The sequence below is a fragment of the Gymnodraco acuticeps genome, unplaced genomic scaffold (assembly GCF_902827175.1).
Source record: "Gymnodraco acuticeps unplaced genomic scaffold, fGymAcu1.1, whole genome shotgun sequence".
NCBI lineage: Eukaryota > Metazoa > Chordata > Actinopteri > Perciformes > Bathydraconidae > Gymnodraco > Gymnodraco acuticeps.
In genome coordinates, this window is record NW_022991584.1 from 1,015,642 (window position 1) to 1,037,976 (window position 22,335).

Consider the following 22,335-nt stretch of genomic DNA (forward strand, 5'->3'; position numbering starts at 1 on the left):
TTTACAGTGAGAACATCAATAATATATGTAACAGGCATTACACACTTTATTTGTATGCTTTAGTAGATATCTACAAGTAAACAGTAGATATTTTTCATGAAACCATATAGTGCTTCACATAATAAAATATACAAGGGCTGTAGCCTGATCTACATTATATGCTTTAGGAGCTGTATGTGTGTGTTGTACAGTCAGTAGGTGTCTGTTGTGGAGTGTATAGGTGTCTGTTGTAATTGATTTTGCCGCCAGCAGAGTCGGTGTGTGTGTGTGTGGTTTAGGAGTTATGAGCATTTCTTTCTAAGCCCCGCATTTAGATTAATGACGGGCATATTTATCTACTGAACATGCTCATTTTCTACGGTAATGTGTTTGACCCTCCACTGATGCTGTATACTAAGTTTGGCGTTGAAAAAGAAAACATGGAAATTTAAGGTAATATTTCACTGTTTTTAACATTAGGCTATGCTAATTAAAAAAAAATGAAGTATGTGGAGCTTTGGGGTTCGAGGACATAATATGTTGAGTAGGTCCACCCGAATAAGTGGGCAAAATGTCAGGTCATTCTGAGTTACGGGGTCACTTTGTAAAGGTTTCCAAAAATGGAAATGTAGTAGTTTGGATTAATTTGTGACATGTAAATCGTCAAAAATGGTACATTCTCCGTTAGCTTACGAGCTCCCCGTTTGAGCTAGCAACTATTTTCTTCGCAATTTAACATCATATTGGATAGGGGCTGAACTTGTCCTGGATTGGAATTTTTCCGATCATTCCCCTAGGAGGAGTTTGCAAGAATGTGCTTAAAATGCATGAAAAACGCACATTTTTGAAAATGGCCGACTTCCTGGGGGGCGGGGCTAATGGAAGGCAATTTGAAATATGTGTGCAATCATAATAGTAATGTGTATACAGCGTTTCGTGAATATCGGAAAAACTATATGCGAGCAGTTTGGAGCAATTTGCGACATGTAAATCGTCAAAAATGGTGTATTCGCTGTTAGCTTACGACCTCCACGATTGAGCTATCAAAAATGTTCTTCTCAATTTAGCATCATATTGGATAGGGGCTGAACGTGTCCTGGATTTGAATTTTTCCGATCATTCCCCTAGGAGGAGTTTGCAAGAATGTGCTTAAAATGGCTGAAAAACGCACATCTTTCAAAATGGCCGACTTATTGGGGGGCGGGGCTAATGGAAGGCAATTTGAAATATTTGTGCAATCATAATATCAATATGTATACAGCGTTTCGTGAATATTGGAAGAAGTATACGCGAGTAGTTTGGAGTCATTTGGAGTAATTTGTGACCTGTAAATCGTCAAAAATTGTGTATTCGCTGTTAGCTTACGACCTCCACTATTGAGCTATCAAAAATGTTCTTCTCAATTTAGCATCATATTGGATAGGGGCTGAATGTGTCCTGGATTGGAATTTTTCAGATCATTCCCCTAGGAGGAGTTTGCAAGAATGTGCTTAAATTGCATGAAAAAGGCCAATTTTTCAAAATGGCTGACTTTCTTGGGGGCGGGGCTAATGGTAGGCTATTTGAAATATGTGTGCAATTATAATAGCAATATGTATACAGCGTTTTGTGAATATTGGAAAAAAATATACGCGAGTAGTTTGGAGTCATTTGGAGTAATTTGTGACATGTAAATCGTCAAAAATGGAAAGTTCTCCGTTCGCTTACGAAGTCCTCGTTTGAGCGATCAACTATTCCTTCGCAATTTAGCATCACATTGGAAATGGGCTGAAATTTTCCTGGATTGGAATTTTTCCGATCGTACCCCTAGGAGGAGTCCGCAGAAATGTGCTTAAAATGGCTGAAAAACGCACATTTTTCAAAATGGCCGACTTTCTGGTGGGCGGGGCTAATGGGAGGCAATGTGAAATATGTGTGCAATCATAATAGCAATATGTATACAGCGTTTCGTGAATATCGGAACAACTATATCCGAGTAGTTTGGAGTAATTTGCGACATGTAAATCGTCAAAAATGGTGTATTCGCTGTTAGCTAACGACCTCCACGATTGAGCTATCAAAAATGTTCTTCTCAATTTAGCATCATATTGGATAGGGGCTGAACGTGTCCTGCATTGGAATTTTTACGATCATTCCCCTAGGAGGAGTTTGCAAGAATGTGCTTAAAATGCATGAAAAACGCACATATTTCAAAATGGCCGACTTCCTGGGGGGCGGGGCTAATGGAATCTATTTACAAATATGTCCGCAATTCCATGAGGAATATCTGTGCCAAGATTCGTGAAGTTCTGAGAAACTATATGTGACTACCACACAATAGTGAGCAGTTTTTTTGAAAAATTACGTTTTTTTTTACATTCTCGAAAAGGTCGTGGGCTCTGACGTGTGTCCCAAGTTTTGCGTTCGAAGCTCATTTTATGCTATCGCAATTTTAAAAAATATATAGGCCACGCCCACATTCTGCATTCGTTGCGACACTTTAAATCTGAGTTCGTAGTTGCCCCGAGAGTATGTGTAAAAAAAAAAAAAAAAGATTAGTCCATCCGCTCTTGAGTTATAAATTGGTGGTGTTTTTGGCGCCCCCTATAGTCCAAAAAGAAAATGCTTTGTTGTGCCTATTCCCAAAGACAGTCTGAACCTATTTACCAACATATGTGATGTTTGGAAACATTGTTGATGAGTTATGAGCATTTCTTTCTTAGCCCCGCCTTTTTGCGAGTACGTTTTAATTCATGGCGGAAATATCTATCGTTTGAACATGCTCATCTCCTAGGGTAATGTGTCTGACCCTCCACCGATGCTGTATACGAAGTTTGGTGTTGAAAAACTGAAAATTGAAATTTAAGTGAATATTTAACTGTTTATGTACATTATGCCAATTAAAAAAAAAAAAATGTAGGCGGAGCTTAGGGTTCCAATTGGATTATTTGTAGAGCAGGTCCACCCGGATATGTGTGCAAAATGTCAGGTCATTCGGAGTTACGGTGCGACTTTGTAAATGTATTCCGAAATGGGATTTTGATAGGGGCGCTCGTGAGCAGGTTGGAATATTTAACCCATTGACTTCAGAATATTGTAGTTTTTACCAGTCCTGGCGTCCGTGCAAATTTATACAACTTTTTAACCGTCCTAAAGCCCTCAAAAACAGGAATGATGGCAACTAAGAAGAATAAGAATAATTCCACCAATAACAATAGGTGCCTCGCACTTCGTGCTAGGACGCCGTTGGGTCCTAGCGCTTCGTGCTCGGGCCCTAATAATTCCACCAATAACAATAGGTGCCTCGCACTTCGTGCTAGGACGCTGTTGGGTCCTAGCGCTTCGTGCTCGGGCCCTAATAATTCCACCAATAACAATAGGTTCCTCGCACTTCGTGCTAGGACGCCGTTGGGTCCTAGCGCTTCGTGCTCGGGCCCTAATAACAAACCAACAAGCTCCCCTGAAGGAGATGTTGCTTATGCCTATCAGGAAAGGTAATTCCAAAGCTACTCCTTAATGCCCCACACCAGGAACAAACTGTCAACACAATCAATGCAAACAAATCAAGTAAACAACGAACACCTGGTTCTTGGATCGGACGAGCCCCCATATGTTACAAGCTGGCTCTGCTTGTAACATAAGGACAACAGTTCCACACCGGAGTTGCCCAAAACAATCATTTATTTTATGCAACACAGTGGTTACAAACAACAATAAAACAGAACAAAGGAGCGGTGTCCTGCTGCACCGAGCAGGGCAGCTGAGAGAGACCGAGAGCCTGTTCTGCAGCCCTTTTATATCCTGGAATGCGCCACAGGTGGGTCCCATCACTGCTGATTACAACAAACACACAGGTTACAGCAGCACCAACTGGTGGACAACCACAGGGTTGTCCCAATATCAACCTTTGAACAATGCTGTACAATTGTAGAGTCTAGGCTCTATTAAAATATTCACCCACTTCAACAGGTTATCGTGTTGTTTGCACAATAACAATTCAAGCTGGTTAGATTATTTAACTTCTTTATTTGTCTCATATATGTACAAATCAAAATGTCACATTACAGAGCAATGTTTGTAGCTCTCATTTGGTTCTGTACAAGGTAACGCTGTGCAAGCCTTTCTACTCACCAAAGCTGCGTTAAGGACACTTTAGCTAGCAGTCATGATATGGTTTTTTTTCAGATATGAAATGTATCAGAAATTACATTTGTTCTCCCCCATTCATTTAAAAAGTTCATGTAAAAACTACATAGGAATAGTTTATTTTTTCCTCCTATTTCAAAAGCCATATAAATGAAACACAAAGACATATAAGTAGTGAAATAAAGTTATAGTGTTGGAGGATGCAGATGCAACAGATTGACTAGAAAGTGCAGGATTGTAACTTATATTTACTTTGAGTGTTTCTCCTGAAGAAACATAGTGAGATGGATATTAAACTAGCTTTAAATTTGACCTGAAAAATATAAGAGTTGACACAGAATCAAACAAAAACTTAATGGAATTAGTGACTGCCTTCTCTTAGATCCTTGAAAAGGGCAGTGTCATGTAATTTGCATTTACCAATTAATGGGAAAAATTACTACCTTCTGTCTTTAAATGTTAAATATGCTGAATAACTTTATTCAAGGGGTAAACATGTTACAAATGAAACAAAAAAAGAACAGAATCAACATAAACAAACAAGAAAACACCCTGAATTGTTTTAATGTGCGATTTATGCTGGTGAATATAAACACACAACATGTTGTGTAATTAATGTATCCAGATGCAGGATGGACTACTATAAATCACTGTCAAACAACCTAAAGAGACCAGCCTGCTACCAGAAACCCTCCATAGTTTAAATATGTCCATGTTCCTCTGAAGGCTGTAGTAAGGAGGGCAGTGTTTCAGATTCCAGATAGAAAGGAACTGGACATCCAGAGTGGGAAAAAAGGGGCTTTCTGAGTCTGTGGGCCCCGGTGAGGTTAGGGTCAATGGGTTCACTGTCCCTTCATGTCCCCGGTGCCCTGTGCTGCGGTGGTGCTGAGGTACTGCCAGCTGAGAGCGGCCAGCAGCATGGCAGCAGACAGGTACATGGGCGACAGGTGGGCGGTCCTGGAGGTCAGGTTGCTCTGTGACACGGCCGACTTCTCCCGGATTAGAGCCAGGATGCGCAGGGTCTTGTCCCGGGTCGGGTCCGTGTGGGAGACCTTCTGTATAATCTGCAGAGAGGGAGAACGGGATGTTAAGTGTCACTCAGTACAATCATGTGAAATACTTTAGATGGGAGGCTGGATTAAGAAAAACATACACTAGAGTAGAAAGACATACAAAATAAAACAATAAAATATATCTTACTTACAAAACATAAGAAGAAATAATAAAATAATATCCATACAAAATTGCACTCAGTGTGGGTATGTTATGTCTGTGTCAGAAAACACTTAAACTTTTACCACTGGGTGTCACCAAAGCACAGTTTGCATTAAAACTGAGAAGTTTTATTATTGCAGCAAGACTTGTTTCGCAGAACACCAGAGGCCTGTACTACGAAGCCGGTTCAACATAACCTGGATATGTTTGAGTTAGCCGGTTGGCCTAATCCAAAACATACGCGCTCTCGCTAAACGGTCCTACGACGCTGGTTATCAAGTGGATCGCTCAAGCCAGCCGTGTCCTATCTAGTTAGATGCGCGTTCACATGAAAAAAGGGGGCGGGGTTAGCAACATTTGACCACTTGGTCAACATTTGACCAATCACAAACATGGAGAAGCGCACTGACAGCGCAGCGTCATACTTCCTGAATGAAAAGTAAACTATAATATTAGACAAATATGAAGACGTTAAACTTTAAACATCCATGACTTAAACACTTTATCCAGGATAAAAGCCACATAGTTGCACCTGCAAGGTGAATACAGCTGGCAAAAGAAAAAGTGTTTGAATGCGTACATTAACAGGTTTATGATATCACTGCCCCGTCTAAGACACGAGTGGATCTGACTTTAATTACATTTGACTCAAGTGTTTCGTCAACTTAATGTGTTGCTTAAAATAATACATCTGCATACAGTATGTGACACTGTGAGTGTTGCACGGCCAGATACAGCTCAGCTGACTCAGATAAGGAAATATATGATACATTATGAAGTGATATGCCACGGACTGTACGTAATGTTACTCTGATCCGGTTACTTATGTTGTGGCAGATATTTAAGTAAGCTTTCTTAACGCTAATGTTATAATAGTCAGATTGCTCTGAAGATGGGAGGTGATATTCTATTAATTTTCACGTTCACACAGTCAGGTGATTTTTGCCGGCCGTCTTTCCTGCAACGGCAGTTTTTCTGTATTTCCTTTCTCCTGTAATATGACTTGATAGCTTTAAACTCGGCACACGGAGCTCTGATTGGTCAGCAGGTAGTGCTTTCACTGAGTTGATCTCTTAGCCTGCAACCTAACCTGCTCCGGAGCAGGCTAGCCGTTCAGCATAAGTTACCGTGGAGATCTAGCCCGCTAAGAAGTGAACCAGCGTCGTAGGACCGGAAATCCAGAGTTTTCCCTGAAGTTAGCTCGCTAAGCGAAAATCCTGTTTCGTAGTACAGGCCTCAGAACTAACTGACTGGGTTTAACGTTTGACTGAAACTGTGTTTCCTGTAAAAACGGAAGAAGTAGAAAGAATAGAACGAAATGGAAATCTAAGTGGGATAAACATTTTTTACTGAATTAAAATCTTGGGAGAAAAGCAGAAGCTAGATATTATCATGGCTGGAGCTGTATGATGTATGAATATGGGTGTATTCGTAAAATATTTGTGTTTAGTCTTTTTGGGGTTATTTGTGTTGTTTGGTTTTGTTTTCCCTCTCTTTTCTGGTTGAGTAATATGTATCGACATTTATGAGTTATGTGGTTGTTAAATTGCTGTTTGAAAAGATAACAAATAAAGACAAATTCTTTTTTTAAAAGGGCACCAATATGGTGAAAGCAGGGCAGCAAACACGACGACACACCCACCTCCTGGTTGTACTTGGCCATGATGGTCTGCACGGCTCTCATGTTGGTGGCCTCCATCATGAGCGTGACCGCCTGCCCCTTCCTGATCTTCACCACTCCCTGGAACAACATGGGGTTGTTGTAGCAAGTCGACAGAGTAGCTATTGCCATCACCTGATCAGGAGAGGATAAACATGTAGTTGAAGGAAAGGACTTAAATAAATAATGACATTTGTCTTGTTGGTAAAGTTTCCTATCTTTTATACTATATTGTTGCCTCCTTTTTTCTCATCAACAATATTGCATGTTGGTCAAGTAGCAGTTAGCATTTAATGATGCGATGCCGTTTTATCTCGTCTTAGTCATGGAAAAGGAAGTACACTGAAAGGTAGTAAATGTAAAATGGACAGTATTTATATAGCATTTTCATAAGCATTTATCCATTATTTGCAACTTCTCAAAGTCACTATTCACCAATCCAAACTTTGACATGCAAAGTGCAATCACCTCAGGCAAGCTAACATTCAACCACTTCTATTGGAAACAACTTTGGGTTAAGTATCTTGCCCAAGGATTCATCGAAATGTTGTTTGCAGGAGCTGGGATCGAACCCATAACCTACCTCACAGCCACAGTAATAAGTCATAAGTCAGTGTGTACCTGTGGAATGGCGCAGAAGTTGAAGACGCTCTGGTTTTGCAGGCGGGACAGGTAGGCGATAACATCGGGGACGTGTCGCAGAGCGTCAGTGACCAGAAAGTTGAGACAGGAGAGAGCCGAGTCCAGCTTCTCAGGCTGAGCAAAGTCCTCCAGACGACCTGCAAACTGACTCCAAGCCTGCACGGGGACACGAGATATTAACACATCCCATATGGTACTGTTTTTAAAAAAAAAAAATCAATATTCAGTAAACCTCAAAGCAACATCAGCAAGAAGTCAAAAGGAATCATGTCAGTTTTTATATTTAGTAAGAGACACAATATACATAAAACATGTTTGAGACACTAGCTGACTTAAAAATGTTGGTCTTTGTTTGTAAAATCTGTATATTCTGCATTTCTGTTACTATCAAATTGCAAAACTGTGGTGATCAGGCAAACAAACACTCAAACCAGGACAGAGGAAAGGTTCTTACCTCTTGAGGCCAGAAGGCGCGTCCCACCTGAATGTCCTCCAGATAATCTCGGATGATGTTCGTCTTCTGGAGGAACAGGCCCATGGAGTTAGCCATCTCGGTGTCACGCCCCACCTCTGGGTCCTCCAGCTGGGACGCAGAGAACAGCTGAGACAGGCCGATACCAACCAGCCCCGCCACGTAATGGCAATACTGAGGATAACAGAAGACCACATGGAATCAGATTTCATTGTCTAAGCATGATATGTATTCTGGTTTATGATTAAGCAAACACAGTTATTCTAACATCCAAAGATTTCAAAACATTTATTCAATATTGTCAAAGTCATAGACAAACTGTTGGTTTTATAGAAGGTTTTACGTGGTGTATTGCAAGACTGCATCAAAATCAAGTTACCATAATGACTTAAACACATCGGTAAGACAGAATGAAGCTGCAGAGATACAAGTCAATATTGCATATAGAAAAATAAAATAGCATATATTTTTTCATATCTTATGTTACGGAAAGTGCAGGGTATTATAAACTGTGTTAGATATCTGTTTGTGTTGTAAGGATATGTACTTTTGCCATTTAGTACAAGTCATTGTTATATTCCTGTCATTTATCTAACATTTTTGCTGTTATTTTAAGATAAGGTTGATATTTACCAGGTCCCACTCCTTCATGGATCCCACTTTCTTTTCCAGGAACTCAGCCATTCCTACTCCCATACGGTGGCAGATATCTGAGATGACGTCTCGGTATTCCTTAGCGAGGTTTCTGAACTCCACTGATATCTGGAATGCAAGTACATATAAAGATTGTAGTAACAGACAGAAGTGACAAAGATTCCACTTCAGATTTTTCTATCGAATACCAGCCTAGACATTTATAAAGGAACTACATCAGTAAATGACACTCTTGAGAGCCTAGTATATTTCAGGCCGTTCCAAGTAAAACCATGCCGAGCTACTGACCGTGGGGAAATCTGCCAGAACCTGTCGGTCTTTCTCCTGGCTCTCGGTGAAGCGCCACTCATCCTGGTACAGGAAGGTGTGGAAATCATTCAGCATGGGGACCTTCTTGTCCATAGGAATCGTCATGTCGTCCTCCACCGTGTCCAGCGCTCGCAGCACCAGGTAGAAAATACAAACTGCATGCCTGGATCAGAAAGATAGGAGAATGCTTTTAGTGTCTTTTCACATGCTGACTGAAAAGATGCATGAATCAAAAGACAAAAATAGCAGGCGTGTCAAAGAGGTCGTCACAGGTCAGGGTAGTCTATATGTAGAGGATTCTTTCCGACCGAGGATATATAAAGTGGACACCCACACACTTAGGATGTGTATTTCATGTTTAATAACTTACTCATTAAATGTCCATCTGTGTTTGTTTGATTAAGTGTGACATTGAGACATGAGCAGATAAGCTGATCAATCATTCTGTTGATCTGTTGAGGTATTTTCCAATCTTTATTCCAGACTCAAGGTCCATATCACATACAAAGACAAAACACACATCAATAAATAAGATAAAAAGCTAAACACAAAACAGATAAAAACAAACCGATAAAAACATAAGGCTACATAGGTAGATCAACATAAAAAATAAATGTACTGTATAAAGTGCTTTGTCATACTGAATCTAAATACATCACATATATGTAGCCTTATTTCCTTGGTAAATGACAGCAAACTATTGCCAACTGTGCGTTTGTATTGGTACAAGAAATTACTTAAATCAATAAGTCCTGCAGTGGACTTTGGTTTGTTGAGGCTGATACCTGTTGTTGAATTGATAAGCTATCATGTGCAAAATGTCTTCAAAAGAATGACTTATACATTCTGAGTGCCTGACACAAACAGTCTGCATGGAGCAGCTGTGTCTTGTGTCAGACACGGTTGCAACTCCACAGATGACACCGTCATTTGTGGGTACTTTTGGTACATATATGAATATCAAAGACAAATGCACCACATAACATAATGGATGCAATCCGAGTATTATGTTTAAACTGCTGATAGTGGTGTTGACGATGTTAATCACATTAATGTGTCTTTTGTACATTATGCACATGTGTTACTCAGAGAACTACTAGTGCAGAAAAGAGAAGTACCCCAGCCAACGCCCATCTGCCCTTCACGAAGAAAACATGCCCACAGACACACCCCTCCACCTGGAGCCAATGCTGCAGTTAAAGTCAGCTACTATCGTCTATTCCTATCGACTTGCTTAACCTCTGTGCGAAAGGTCACGGGTTTAAGGAATAGTGGATAGGAGAATTCAAAAGGATTTAGGAAAAGAGACTGCGGTGCCTTGAGAATCGACTGCAATTTCACTATCCGACGTATTTATGATGCGCCAGCAGACGTCATGAATACGCGTCTGCTGTGGGGAAACTACCGTTTTCTATACAGCGGGCTACATGGATGTTTCATAAGAACGGACTACTGTACACTCATCTAGAGACTCTGCACCGTGCTCTGATGGTGTTTTATGCTTTATGAACGTGGACAACAGAGAAACATATTCTGCATGACTCACCTCAACTCCCCGTCCAGCGCTTGAATGACAGCTGCAAAACTGCGACTGGTTTGGTTCAGATACAGATAGCAGGTCCGCAGACTCTCACTCATGGATTCCTGGCAAGAGAGACAGGAGAAGGTCGAGTGTCGGTAAAAACATGCGGGTCTGAGGGCGCTGGAGGGTCGGGCGGCCTCCTGCAGGGCCCGCTCCCCCAGTCTCCAGCACGAGAGGAGGGACCGAGGAGCGGACCCGCAGCCACGCGGCGCCACCGACAGAGAGCGCTTGAACACGGACAGAGAGAAGTTACACTTGCAGCAAGCTCCGGCCATACGGACACCCTGCACGACCGACCCTGCAACTATGAAACGACTCTGTGCATGTCGACGCTACGGCTGGTGGGGAAGCTTGAAACATGTATCCTAGAGGACAAGTGAGCGGAGGGTCGGGTGAGGCGAGGAACGCCACTGACTTCCAAGCAGCTCCCTCACTGCGTAGCATGCTGCGTAGAGGAGCGGGTCTGCGCAGAGCGTTTGTAGATCTGCTGTTATGATTTTACTGCTCCTCCCACCTTTACCCAACAACAACACCAGCTGCGTGTTTCACAACTTGCTGCAGTTTACATCTAGGAAATAAGGCTAAAACTCAACATGCACTTCTGTTTAAAACCCTTCTGGATCACAGCGGACGGTTACATTAAAGAATAGAAGGTTTTGTGAGTGGAAAACGCATCATATTAAAAATAGCACTCAGTTGCTTCTGCGTATGTTGACCATTTTTTCCTCAACTTTATTTATAAGAGGTGCGCTGACAAACTATGCTCTACAAGTAAAGTAACGACTCGTTTAAGATGTTTCACATTGAAATACATTATAAATCAATTACCTTACGTACTATTAATAATCAACCGCATTTCTTTTTGAAATATTGAAAAAAATGTTAAAGATATAAGTGTTAATCCTACTGCGGCAAATTTGCTTGGTGAGAATAAACTGTTTTATTTGTGTCTGATAACGACAAGTTTGCTGCGAAAAATACATGCATAGCAGTGTATGGTGTGGACACCTGGTGGCAGACAGTGGGAAGTACAGTAAGATGTATGAGGAGTCAGGTGTTGAAGTCAAATCTGTGACCTGTCAGATTCTGTGATGCTGGAGGGTTAACAGTGGTCAAATATTGATGCTTTTTTCAAAATATAAACAGCTGAAATGACTGACTATTACTATAACTCAAATGAATGACAATCTAAATGTTATAGGGTCACAACTTTTGCAATAGCCTCATTCACCCAAAATGAATTGCTGGTGGTCAGAGGTTAGTAAACGTTTGCATGAAAATTTTAGCATATTATCAAGTCATAAATCTGGCAGATCACAGAAAATTGGACAAACAGCTGGTACTAATACATCTATAGCTGATGGAAACTAAATGCACATCTAGATGTCTGGGTTGGTGTGAGACTGACCGTTGAGCGGCCCAGACCAAGCAAGGAGGCAGAGGCAGAACGTCCAAAAATATAACCCGACGTGGGCATTTATTAAAATCATGTGCACAAAGTTCACAGCCTCAATCCTGTTGTTCTCCTTGCACACATCCTGCAGCCACAAGGATCTCACACACCCTACCAGCCTCTTCAACAGACAGGGAAACAGAGCCTAAATACACACACTCTAATCAGCACAACAAGACACAGGTGAGGGGGGAGGAGACAACACAGGACACCAGGTGCACACAATATATTATTTGCACCCCGATTACTCTCAACCGCTGTCATCCTTACACCAGCATAACTAGTTACCTTCGTCACAGTTGGATTTTGCACTGTAGTAGCATCTATAATAAGTATGACTTACTGAACAAAGACACAATTTGTACTACAGGAAAGTGAGGGCTTGTCTTGCTACTGTCAAAGCGCTTGTTTCCAGCACTATCTTTGTATTCCTATTATTAGGTTAACTTCACTTTGCAGGGATATGCTTTTGGGTCATTTAATAATACTCCCAACCAGGCTAAACTAACTTAACTTAAAACCATGTATACAGTATTTGCAGACTCGCTCTCTCTCTCTGGATCACATTGGTGTTAAAACATTGGGATTAGCCGGTAAACATGCGCACATCATCTCTCCCTGCTGTTGAACCCTCCAAGCTCCTTATGTAACGTAAATCCCAAGTCAATGGTCATATCAATCTGTGCACACCTGAGCCAACACAGAGTGAGAGATCTCATTAGTGCATCTAGCAGAGTCTGTTTCCTTCAACTCATGCAGAAGCAAAACCGAGCATGCCTCTGTGGGTTTCTGTTTCACTACCTACAACCTTTTTGTGGTGATGCTCTTAAATGAGGAACATCATGTGCTATGATCCGAAAGGCACATTTGAAAATGAAATCCTGTATGCAATACAACCTGCACACTGTCTTCATATGACCGTAGCATTATGTAGAAATGAAAGTTATTCTCAGTTTGTTCAATAAGAGGGTTTACTCACATAATCCAACTTTCGCATCACAGTGCTGCATCCCCCCATTTTAAATTTAAATAGGTTGAATATCTCTTCCGGGTGCCCCAATGACTTCAGGATGTCCATGTTGCTTTAGGTTTGCTGCTGTTACTCTAACAAACTGATGTGTAAGCCTGCAGAGATGTTTACAAATCAAAGCGAAGCGTCCCGAGATGCAGCTGCACGAAGGAAAAAATGCGGCTCTCAGTACCAAACGTTGTCTGATCGACCGACGCCTCTGATTGGCTGGCGAGTCATGGGCATAGCGGCCAGTGCCCAATGAGCGAGCAGAGTGGCTGGTGTGATGCCCCGCCTCAGCGGAGCACGGCTTCTGATTGGTCCGTATTCTTCTGAATGGGAAACCATATCTGCTCATTTAAATTATGTAATACGTAACTAGACTGATGCCTGTTGGTTGTGATCTAACTCTTTGACACAGCGTGTTAGCCATCATCTGATATATAACTCTATATATCAGATGATGGCTTTGAAAACGTTTGTTCTCCTGATTTGAATAGAAAACCTTTTATTTGTATATTTGTCTTATAGGCTTGTATGCCTTTTGGTCTGACTGTGATGCGATGTTTTTTTTTATTTTTTTTTACAGATACATATAATAATAATAATAATAATACTAATAATAATAAAGCTTTATTTATAACACATGCAGCTCAAAGTGTTTTACAAAATGACACATCACAAGTTAAAAACAAACAACAAGAAATTCCCCTCTTTAAAAGGTACATGCAGCAAAATATACCATTGTATCAGGGGATACAATGGTATCCCCTGATACAATTAATCGAGACAAGGAGGTAAAATGTATGATAATATAAATATAAAGCTTATTGTTTTTTTAGTCAGATAATACAAAAGGAGCTGAGGATTGTTCTAAGGGAGCTGAGGTGGAATATTAAGGAGGCTCAAGGCTCCTCAAATCTGTGTGGGATTGTAAAGTTCCTCTTTAACCTGAGCCTGAAGCAAGGAAGGGTACCACTGCTGTGGAAAACATGTATGGTACCAGTGCCTATACAGTTTGTCTATCAATCTGGCATAGGTGTGGATGACACTGTCCTCTACTTAATGCAGAGATCCCTTCACCTGGAAAAAACAGGAGAAACTATATAAGAATCGTGTTTTGTTGTTGTTGTATTTCTCCAGTGCCTTTAATTCATACTTCTGGGGGACAAGCTGGAGCACTGGGGGGAAATCACCACCGCACCTACTTGATTAAAAGTAACAGTAAAAAAATATGTAGGCTAGGTGTAGTCACGGCTCTCTTAATATAGCCTATGTATTACTTTCGAATTTCTTAAGACCCGTTGACATCAATCCGCTATCAATCAATCAATCAATCAATGTTTATTTATATAGCCCAATATCACAAATGTTACATTTGTCTCAGTGGACTTTACAGTTTGTACAAAATATCAGTATGACAAAACGACACCCTCTGTCCTTAGACCCTCACATCGTACAAGGAAAAACTTCCGAAGAAAACCCACAGTTTAAAGGGAAAAATGGGAGAAACCTCAGGGAGAGCAACAGAGGAGGGATCCCTCTCCCAGGACGGACAGACGTGCAATAGATGCCGTGTGTAAATTGAAAAGATAATACATTTGCAACATAGGTAGTCCAAATGTTTGGAAATGCATGTGTGTATAATAGGAAGATGAATCCACGAGGATATCCATCCAGGACCTATGATCCAGGACCACAGCCACGACTCAAGATCCAGGACAGAGGAGCGCAGGATCATCCATGACTCCGGATCCCAGCGTATACAGACACCAAAAAGAAAGACATTTGGGGAAGCTGGGTTAATCGGAACATGAGAGTACACAGGTATAGACAGAGAGAAGGAAGAAGTAAGATGTCCCCCGACAAACTAAGCCTATATCAGTAAAACTAGGGGCTGAATCTAATCAGCCCTAACTAAGCTTTATCAAAAAGGAAGGTCTTAAGCGCACTCTTAAAAACGGATAGGGTGTCTGCCGCCCGAACACAAACTGGAAGCTGATTCCACAAATGTGGAGCTTGATAAGAAAAGGCTCTGGCTCCCATTGTACTTTTAGAGACTCTAGGAACAACCAACAACCCTGCATTCTTGGAACGCAATGCCCTAGTAGGACAGTAGGGTATAATGAGTTATTTAAGGTAAGATGGCGCCTGCCCATTAAGGGCTTTGTAGGCGAGAAGAAGAATTTTAAATTCTATCCTGTGTTCTATAGGGAGCCAGTGTAAGGCAGCCAGAACAGGAGTAATGTGGTCCCTTTTCCTAACTCTGGTTAGTACACGAGCTGCAGCATTTTGAATCAGCTGAAGCGACTTGACTGACTTCTTGGTACACCCGCTACAAAACATATATGCAAACAATGCTGATCTGCTGCACCAGCAAACTAACCAAAATCATGGAAACTTTGGACATGGGAAGCACACTCTAGCAGTGTCTCTCATTTTCCCGTCTCTGTACAAACGACTGAAAAAAAATACAAAGCCACCAACTCGACTTCAACAAAGCAACGCACTGTTCATCACAATCTGTCTGCTGCTTTCTGGAGATATTCATCCGTGTCCTGGTCCAAACCACGCTGAAGCCAACATCACCGCGGTCGGCACACTCAATACAACTTTCCCACGGAGTGATGTTTGGCTCACCCCGGGTGTCGGGAGAGCAGCGGAGGTCGAGGCGGCTGGCTGTGGGCTGAGCGGAGCACTCATAACGCGCAGGGCTGGAGTGACTTTTGCTGTTGGGACTCGGGTTTGAGTCCAGCATGAACTTTTTTGTTATTTTCATGTCGATGGACACTGAATATTTTGTGGTTTGAATAGAGGATTCCTAATATTGTTTGCCGAGACCAACATTAATGACCCATCAGCATTTTAAAGTCTAATATCCCTGCACATGCAGCAATGACATTTCTGCTGCTATCTTTGCAAAACGAGTTAACAGTCACATGTTATCTGGATGAGTGCTGCAGAATGCCGTTTTTATAAGGGATACATGTGTGTGTCTTTCATATTAAACATGATCGCTGGTAGATAGCCACAGAAGTTGTAACACAGTTTAACCTGGGCGGATCCCATTTTCCCTGGGTGGATCCCAGTTGACCCTGAGCGAATCGCAGTTTACCTGAGAGGATCACAGTTTAACACAGCTGAAAACTTCTCCACGCTGCTTTCAAACTCTGAGTAAACAACGTACGCTTCACTGGGAGGCTGTCTGAAGGTGTACACATGTCTCAGATGGACTTGGTATCACATTAAGAACGATATTCAGTAATAAGTCTGGCAACAATAGCTGGTTTAAATTATTTATTGGAGCTCGCAATGTTTTGAAAAGACATCCCCAGTCAACTCGTTGTCTTTTTGTAGTCCTCGCTGTTCGCGTCCGGATATCGCCATTGTAACCACAACCTCACACACTGGTACTGAATGTGCATCAAAGTGTTCCTATCCAGCCAAATATACCAAAAATATTTATGAAAACGACAGAAGAAGCGATCGAAATGTGTATTTCAGTCGAAGGCCACGCCTCCACATCTGTCAACCAGTTGATCGGGGAACCAGTTAATCCGGAACACCGGAACCGGAATTTCAATAACTGTCAATAACTCAAGAACAGTCTGGGATCCCAAAGCTAAGCCATCAGGCCTTTTAGGGGGACATCTGAACATAAGAAGCATCAAATCTAAAAGTGAGCAAGTCCATCATCTTTTAATGGACTCCAATTTAGACTTTTTGTGTTTATCCGAGACCTGGCTTCATGAGTCCGCCCCCACAGCAGCCTTTCACGTACCGGGTTTTTAACATTTACCGGAGAGATAGACGCGGCTCGAAAGGAGGCGGGGTTATGATTTATGTCAAGGACAGTATTCCCTGCAATGAAATACAGTGGTCAAATTGTAAAGGATTGGAAACTATCGGTGTTAATATAACTCTGTCACCACAAATGTCATTTGTTCTTATTGTAATTTATAGGCCTCCATCTTCAAATAATCTTTTTTATGAACATTTTAAGAAGTTATTAAGAGAATGTAATTTCAATGGGTGATTTTAACATTAACTGGGAGGATAAATCGTCCAGAAAGAATCTAAAACAGATAACTGATCATTTTGACCTTGTGCAACTGATCAGTGGACCTACAAGAATAACAAATTCAACCAGCACTCAAATTGACTTAATATTTAGTAACAGACCAGAGAGAATTTTTAAATCCTTTAACATGTTAACTGGTCTTTCACAATCTGACCACAATATGACTTTAGTCGCCAGGAAACTAACCAAAAAGTGTTTTAGCCCTTCCGTCAGGAAATATGAATCTTGTGAAATCCCCAAAAACAAATATGAGACCTTTACAAATGCTGTTGAACAGATTAAATGGGAAGATATTTTGCCTGGAATAGACCATGAAGACAGTAAAATATTCTCAAAAACGTTAGAGAGGACTATTAACAACTTCAAAAGCAAAATCAAGCATAGAAATAACAAACACACTGTCCCTTGGATAAATGAGGATATTTTCAGACTAATGAAAGAACGTGATCTAGTCTTAAAAACTGCAATCAAAACTAAATTAAGCCATGACAGAAGTCATTTTACTATGCTTAGGAATAAAGTTTTAAAGAAATTAAGGAAAGCTAAGGCAGATTTATTTTTAACTATACAAGGCAGGAGGTAATTCGAAACTGATCTGGGACCAGTTAAAAATATTAACTGGTCATCAACATAGGGAAAGAAAACAGTTTGAACTTAAAGTAAATGGGAAGCTTATAAACACTCCAGGTGATGTAGCTGAAGTTTTAAATCACTATTTTATTGATTCTGTTGCTAACATTGCACAGTGTTTTTCTCCTGACTGCACAAGTAATTGTCAAATTGATACAATGGAGCCAGCTTTCAGCTTAAGAAACACAACTGAAGCAGAAGTTAAAAGAGTAATTAAATCCCTTAAACCATCTAAAGCAAAGGATATATTTGATATGGTGTAGTCCAAACGATAGCTGGGGATTCTGGGTAGTGTTGTGTCTTCTGCCATCCTTTACTCAGAAAACATATTTGTTTCTCCGAATCGAAGGGGAAAAATACAAAAGCATTGCACACAATTTAAACCAATCAATGTTGTGTAATTAACAAGGATAATCTGGTGTTTTTTAGTCGATGAGTAGTGCAGATATCACTGTAAAATCAATCGACAGTAAGAGGAATACTTACTTCCGGGTGTACAATTCTCCGTTATCCAATGGGAATGGACGCTCACATTGCCTTTAAGGGCAGCCGACACAAACGAATGCCGTGCTTCCATGAGCGTCAAATCCCGCCGCAGATGGGAATACATTGCAATCAGTTGAAAGCTATTTGCGTCCCTTTATGACGCTGAAAGAGCCTAGGAGCGTCACAACTGGACGCCACGGACACTGACCAAACGTCGCTCCTGGACGCTTAGGGAGTGAGAGTGTGTTGGTTTTAGCTGAATACACGTTTTTTTTAACTCTAACTGATGCAGTTAGTCACTTCTTTAATGTTTGTTCTTTCTAAAGGTTGTAACTGTTTGCAGTAAAGTCGTGGGGTGCTGAACTGTTACTTTGGATCTTTTGAATATTGATACATGATAGTAATTACTTTTCTTTCAAATTTGAAGGAGGGTGAGCAAGCATCGTGAGGAACATTCATCATTAACTCCTCCAAAAAATATAGTTTATTCAATAATAAATGAATATGTGAATCATAACAGTGATTGACAGCTGATAGGAATAATATGATTGTTAATATTATCATATTCATACAGACAAACATCGATGAGACAATTAATTAATGTACTTATTGCAGCAGTCTGCATAGATTTGATATACCTGCTGGTCTAAGAGTGAAACAAACTCATTCTCCTCAAACAAACTCATCCTATGTTGCAAATGTATTATCTTTTCAATTTACAAACGGCATCTATTGCACGTCTGTCCAACACATCCTCACTCCCAGGTCGGCCTATGTTGACGTTATGTCAAGTCCCCTGTCGGCTTTTTCCAACGCAAGGGGGGGGGGGGCCTTAGCGTCCATTTTCAACGCAAGGGGGGGGGGCCCTTAGCGTCCATTTTCATGGCTTTCATGCATTGCGGCTAAACCATCCAATCATCGAGCTGAGGATCTTGCCTACGTCCGTTTCCGGTTTCGTTTATCACCGATGTATTTTGTTATACACACATTCCTTCACATTTACATTTTAATTTGCATTAGTATTTCGTGAGGCCTTCTAACATGTTTTTAAATATAACTGCGGTTGTAGTTGAAGAGTTTGTAAATTAACATGAACCGAAGCTGTTGCCTGGCAACTCAATCGCACAACGGCACATCCGTTAATTCCACATCCACACGCATGGATTAACATCTATTTAATACATTAATGTAGCCTTTGTTTCTGCTAAAAGAGGTGTCGACCAGCTGGGGCAACAAGAACATCGGCGTAATCGAGTGTGACTATTAAAAAATAAATCTTTATTATATTAATATTGACAATAACAACCGACCGTCGGGGTAGCATTTGCTTGGCATTTCCAGTTATTTCTCCACTGGTTAACATGGGTTAACAATACCGTGTAACTGTCACGTTTGAAGGGACGAAATCGTGACATCTTCACGTCTCCCAGCATGGTAAATCGTCACATGTTCACGTTTTGCCGTGATATCGGGTTGGAAAGGACATGTTCTTGTGTCTTGATAGTTGTACTTCTCTTTGACATTGTATATTGGTGGAACGGCTGCCTGAAACACTGTAAAACTCTAACATTTTTTAAATCTTTTAGCAAAGACATAAACTATTGTTATCCATATAAGTCAAACTGAATTTGTCACCGTACATACACTGTAATCTGATCCCATGATGATATTCCTGATTTCTGTTTCAGATTCAGAGTTAGCCGTAAACGACCTCTGTGTAATGGATATGCAAAGGAGCTTCCCATGTGCAAAAATAAATGTCTCAAAACTCTGGCCAGATATGAGGCTGACACACGCACAGACAGGCATGACAGACAGTAAGTGCTGACAGAATATATACATGTAATCTGGGTCGTGGAAATGTTTTCTTGAGAGGTGTTGCAACAGGAATGTCACAGGTTTATTCATGCGTCTGGGTTGTTTGAGGACAAAGGGTATTTCAGGTGACATTTTCAATTCCTCTTGGTATGCCACATCGTTGTTATGGCAACATAGGCCTACCACATGTCGCATCCCTTTATTTTATGTGTCTTATGTTTCACTACTGTATTTAAATCACCACGCCTTAACCATAATCCTTCTGAAAGCATCATAAAGTCAGAGATCTGTTTCATATTTACAATTCACAATTCGGACAGTAGGCTATTTATATGGTGAAATGTTCATTTATCGTAGAGCTGGATTATTCATTGAAATAGGAAACTTTTTTTAACATGGTTTATTAATGACCATGGAGAGAGTATTTCAACAATATAGTCAGAGTTAGATGATCATTATTGTCCATCAAATAATTATCTATATATTGCAGCCTGTTAGCTTTGCTTAGACTGGAAACAGCGTAGACACGAGTGTGACTCTGTCCAAAGGTAACAAAATCTGCTTATTAGCACTTCAATTTAATATTTGTTCCAATTGAACACAAAATATGATGTGTTCATTTAAAAAATAAAGAGGTGGGTTTTGTTACTTTTTAGACAGGGCCAGGTTGGCACTTCCCCCTGTTTGCAATTTTTATGCTAAGCTAACTTGCTGTAGATTTAAATTTATTGGACAGGTATGAGGGTTTTCTATCTTCTTGTCTTAATCTCTGCAAGAAAGCAAATCAATGTATTTCCCAAATGTCCAACTATTTGTTAGAAAAGTAAATACAATAGTAATTTAACAACAGAATTCTCATCATAAGACACCTGATTAAATATGAATAATTCTAGTGTCAATAGTAGTCCATTTTTGTGTGTATTTACAAACAATACGCCCCAGTTCCCAGTTATCACAATGTTGGTGTTATTCACCCAGACTTGTATGCCATACAATGAGATATCATGTGTTACAGGACAAGCTGTGGCACCCTCTGCACATCTGAAGACTGTGTGAATGTAGCGACAAAAAACCTGACTGATATTGAGAGCTTCTTGGGTGACATATTGTCCTGGGCTGACACACAAACCTCTGTAAAGAAAGTGTTGTTGCATCTCAAGTTTAAACAAGCCACTGATGACGCCTTACTCGACAAATCAATCAACAAGACATTTTTGGAGTTTCAGCATGACATCACAGAGGAATGTGGTGCAGTGGACAAGCAGCATTCATGGGCTGTCATTGAGAAACAGGAGGAGATTATCATGTATGGACCATTCTATCCAAAGTACAACAAGGGAGAACACAGCGAGGACTTCATAATCAAACAAACCCAGGAACTTCTGGAGTCAGAGGCTGCCTCAGAAGGCGGGAAGGTATATGTTTTCACCAAGAACAGCCCCTGTTTGGCTAGAAATACAGATGCGTGCATGCTGAATTTGGTTCAGAAAGCTAAGGAGTGGTGGACTGTGTATGGAGTGAAGACTCATATTGGTTACGTGAAATGTTGGGGCTTCAAAGGAAATAAAGAAGATGTCTTCAGGGATATTCACTTCAGCCAAGTGGACTATATCGATCAGACTGAGGACTATGAAAGCTATGTGAAAGCAGCTGAAGAAGACTGATCTTAATCCTGCGTGTGAAAATGTGTTTTCTGCTGTGAAACGCCTCCTGAGATCTGCAGATTTGGCTTTTATAAACACTGTGCAGGACCAAGACTGGAAGAGCTTTAAAAGAATGCATAGTATTTTTGAAGGCAAACCAGAAGAGGAGAAAGACATCCAGGAGCTAAACACAATGATCAAAGCTGCACAAGTTCTGCTCCCAGACAAAAAATAAAGTTTGGAGGAACATTTAAGAAAAGGACTTTCTTTTGCATTTGAGTATGCTTTTAGCTCACAGGTGTCTGACGCCACGCAGGGTGAAATAAGGCTTCACATTTCAACAGTGTTGGAAGGAGATGGTGCAGGACAAATATGCTCAGTTCATCAGGGAGAAGCTGACTGAGGACTTCAATCAATGCACTGTACAGCTTTTTATCAAAGATATTGTAAGCTTTACAAAAGAATACTTAGAAATTGGGAGGATACAGTTTCCAGAAGAAGCCTCACAAGTTCCCCGATGACTAAACTTCGCCAAGATGAAGAGGAAGTCACTAAGACTAGATGTCAAATATGTTTT

At 40.8% G+C, this 22,335-nt stretch overlaps 2 protein-coding genes across 3 annotated transcripts; one reads left to right on the plus strand and one right to left on the minus strand.

The window, feature by feature from the left end:
- Positions 1-3,964: 3,964 nt before the first annotated feature.
- fdft1 (farnesyl-diphosphate farnesyltransferase 1) lies at positions 3,965-13,290 on the minus strand. Of its 2 annotated transcripts, XM_034197749.1 has the most exons (8): positions 13,071-13,290; positions 10,603-10,700; positions 9,036-9,219; positions 8,727-8,855; positions 8,076-8,267; positions 7,601-7,777; positions 6,962-7,114; positions 3,965-5,168 (listed from the first exon to the last, which is right to left on the minus strand). In XM_034197749.1, the coding sequence occupies exons 1-8, from the start codon at positions 13,167-13,169 to the stop codon at positions 4,947-4,949; spliced, it is 1,254 nt and encodes a 417-aa protein (XP_034053640.1). In that variant the 5' UTR covers positions 13,170-13,290; the 3' UTR covers positions 3,965-4,946. The 2 variants fall into 2 exon arrangements, with proteins under 2 accessions (XP_034053640.1, XP_034053639.1); XM_034197748.1 differs by lacking the exon at positions 13,071-13,290 and having other exon boundaries at positions 10,603-11,352.
- Positions 13,291-19,645: 6,355 nt separating this feature from the next.
- Positions 19,646-22,154, plus strand: LOC117533811. Its single transcript, XM_034197761.1, has 2 exons — positions 19,646-20,114; positions 21,131-22,154. The coding sequence occupies exons 1-2, from the start codon at positions 20,041-20,043 to the stop codon at positions 21,777-21,779; spliced, it is 723 nt and encodes a 240-aa protein (XP_034053652.1). The 5' UTR covers positions 19,646-20,040; the 3' UTR covers positions 21,780-22,154.
- Positions 22,155-22,335: the final 181 nt, after the last annotated feature.

Bases quoted from the DNA above. Each gene is read 5' to 3' on its own strand.
- fdft1 (XM_034197748.1), bottom strand. From the start codon at position 10,913: ATGGCCGGAGCTTGCTGCAAGTGTAACTTCTCTCTGTCCGTGTTCAAG. The intron at 8,268-8,726 runs GTAAATATCAAC...TGTTATCCTCAG, and splicing joins CCATGAAGGAGTGGGACCTG to TATTGCCATTACGTGGCGGG. The intron at 7,778-8,075 runs GTAAGAACCTTT...GTCCCCGTGCAG, and splicing joins GCGCCTTCTGGCCTCAAGAG to GCTTGGAGTCAGTTTGCAGG.
- LOC117533811 (XM_034197761.1), top strand. From the start codon at position 20,041: ATGTGCAAAAATAAATGTCTCAAAACTCTGGCCAGATATGAGGCTGAC. The intron at 20,115-21,130 runs GTAAGTGCTGAC...CATGTGTTACAG, and splicing joins ACAGACAGGCATGACAGACA to GACAAGCTGTGGCACCCTCT.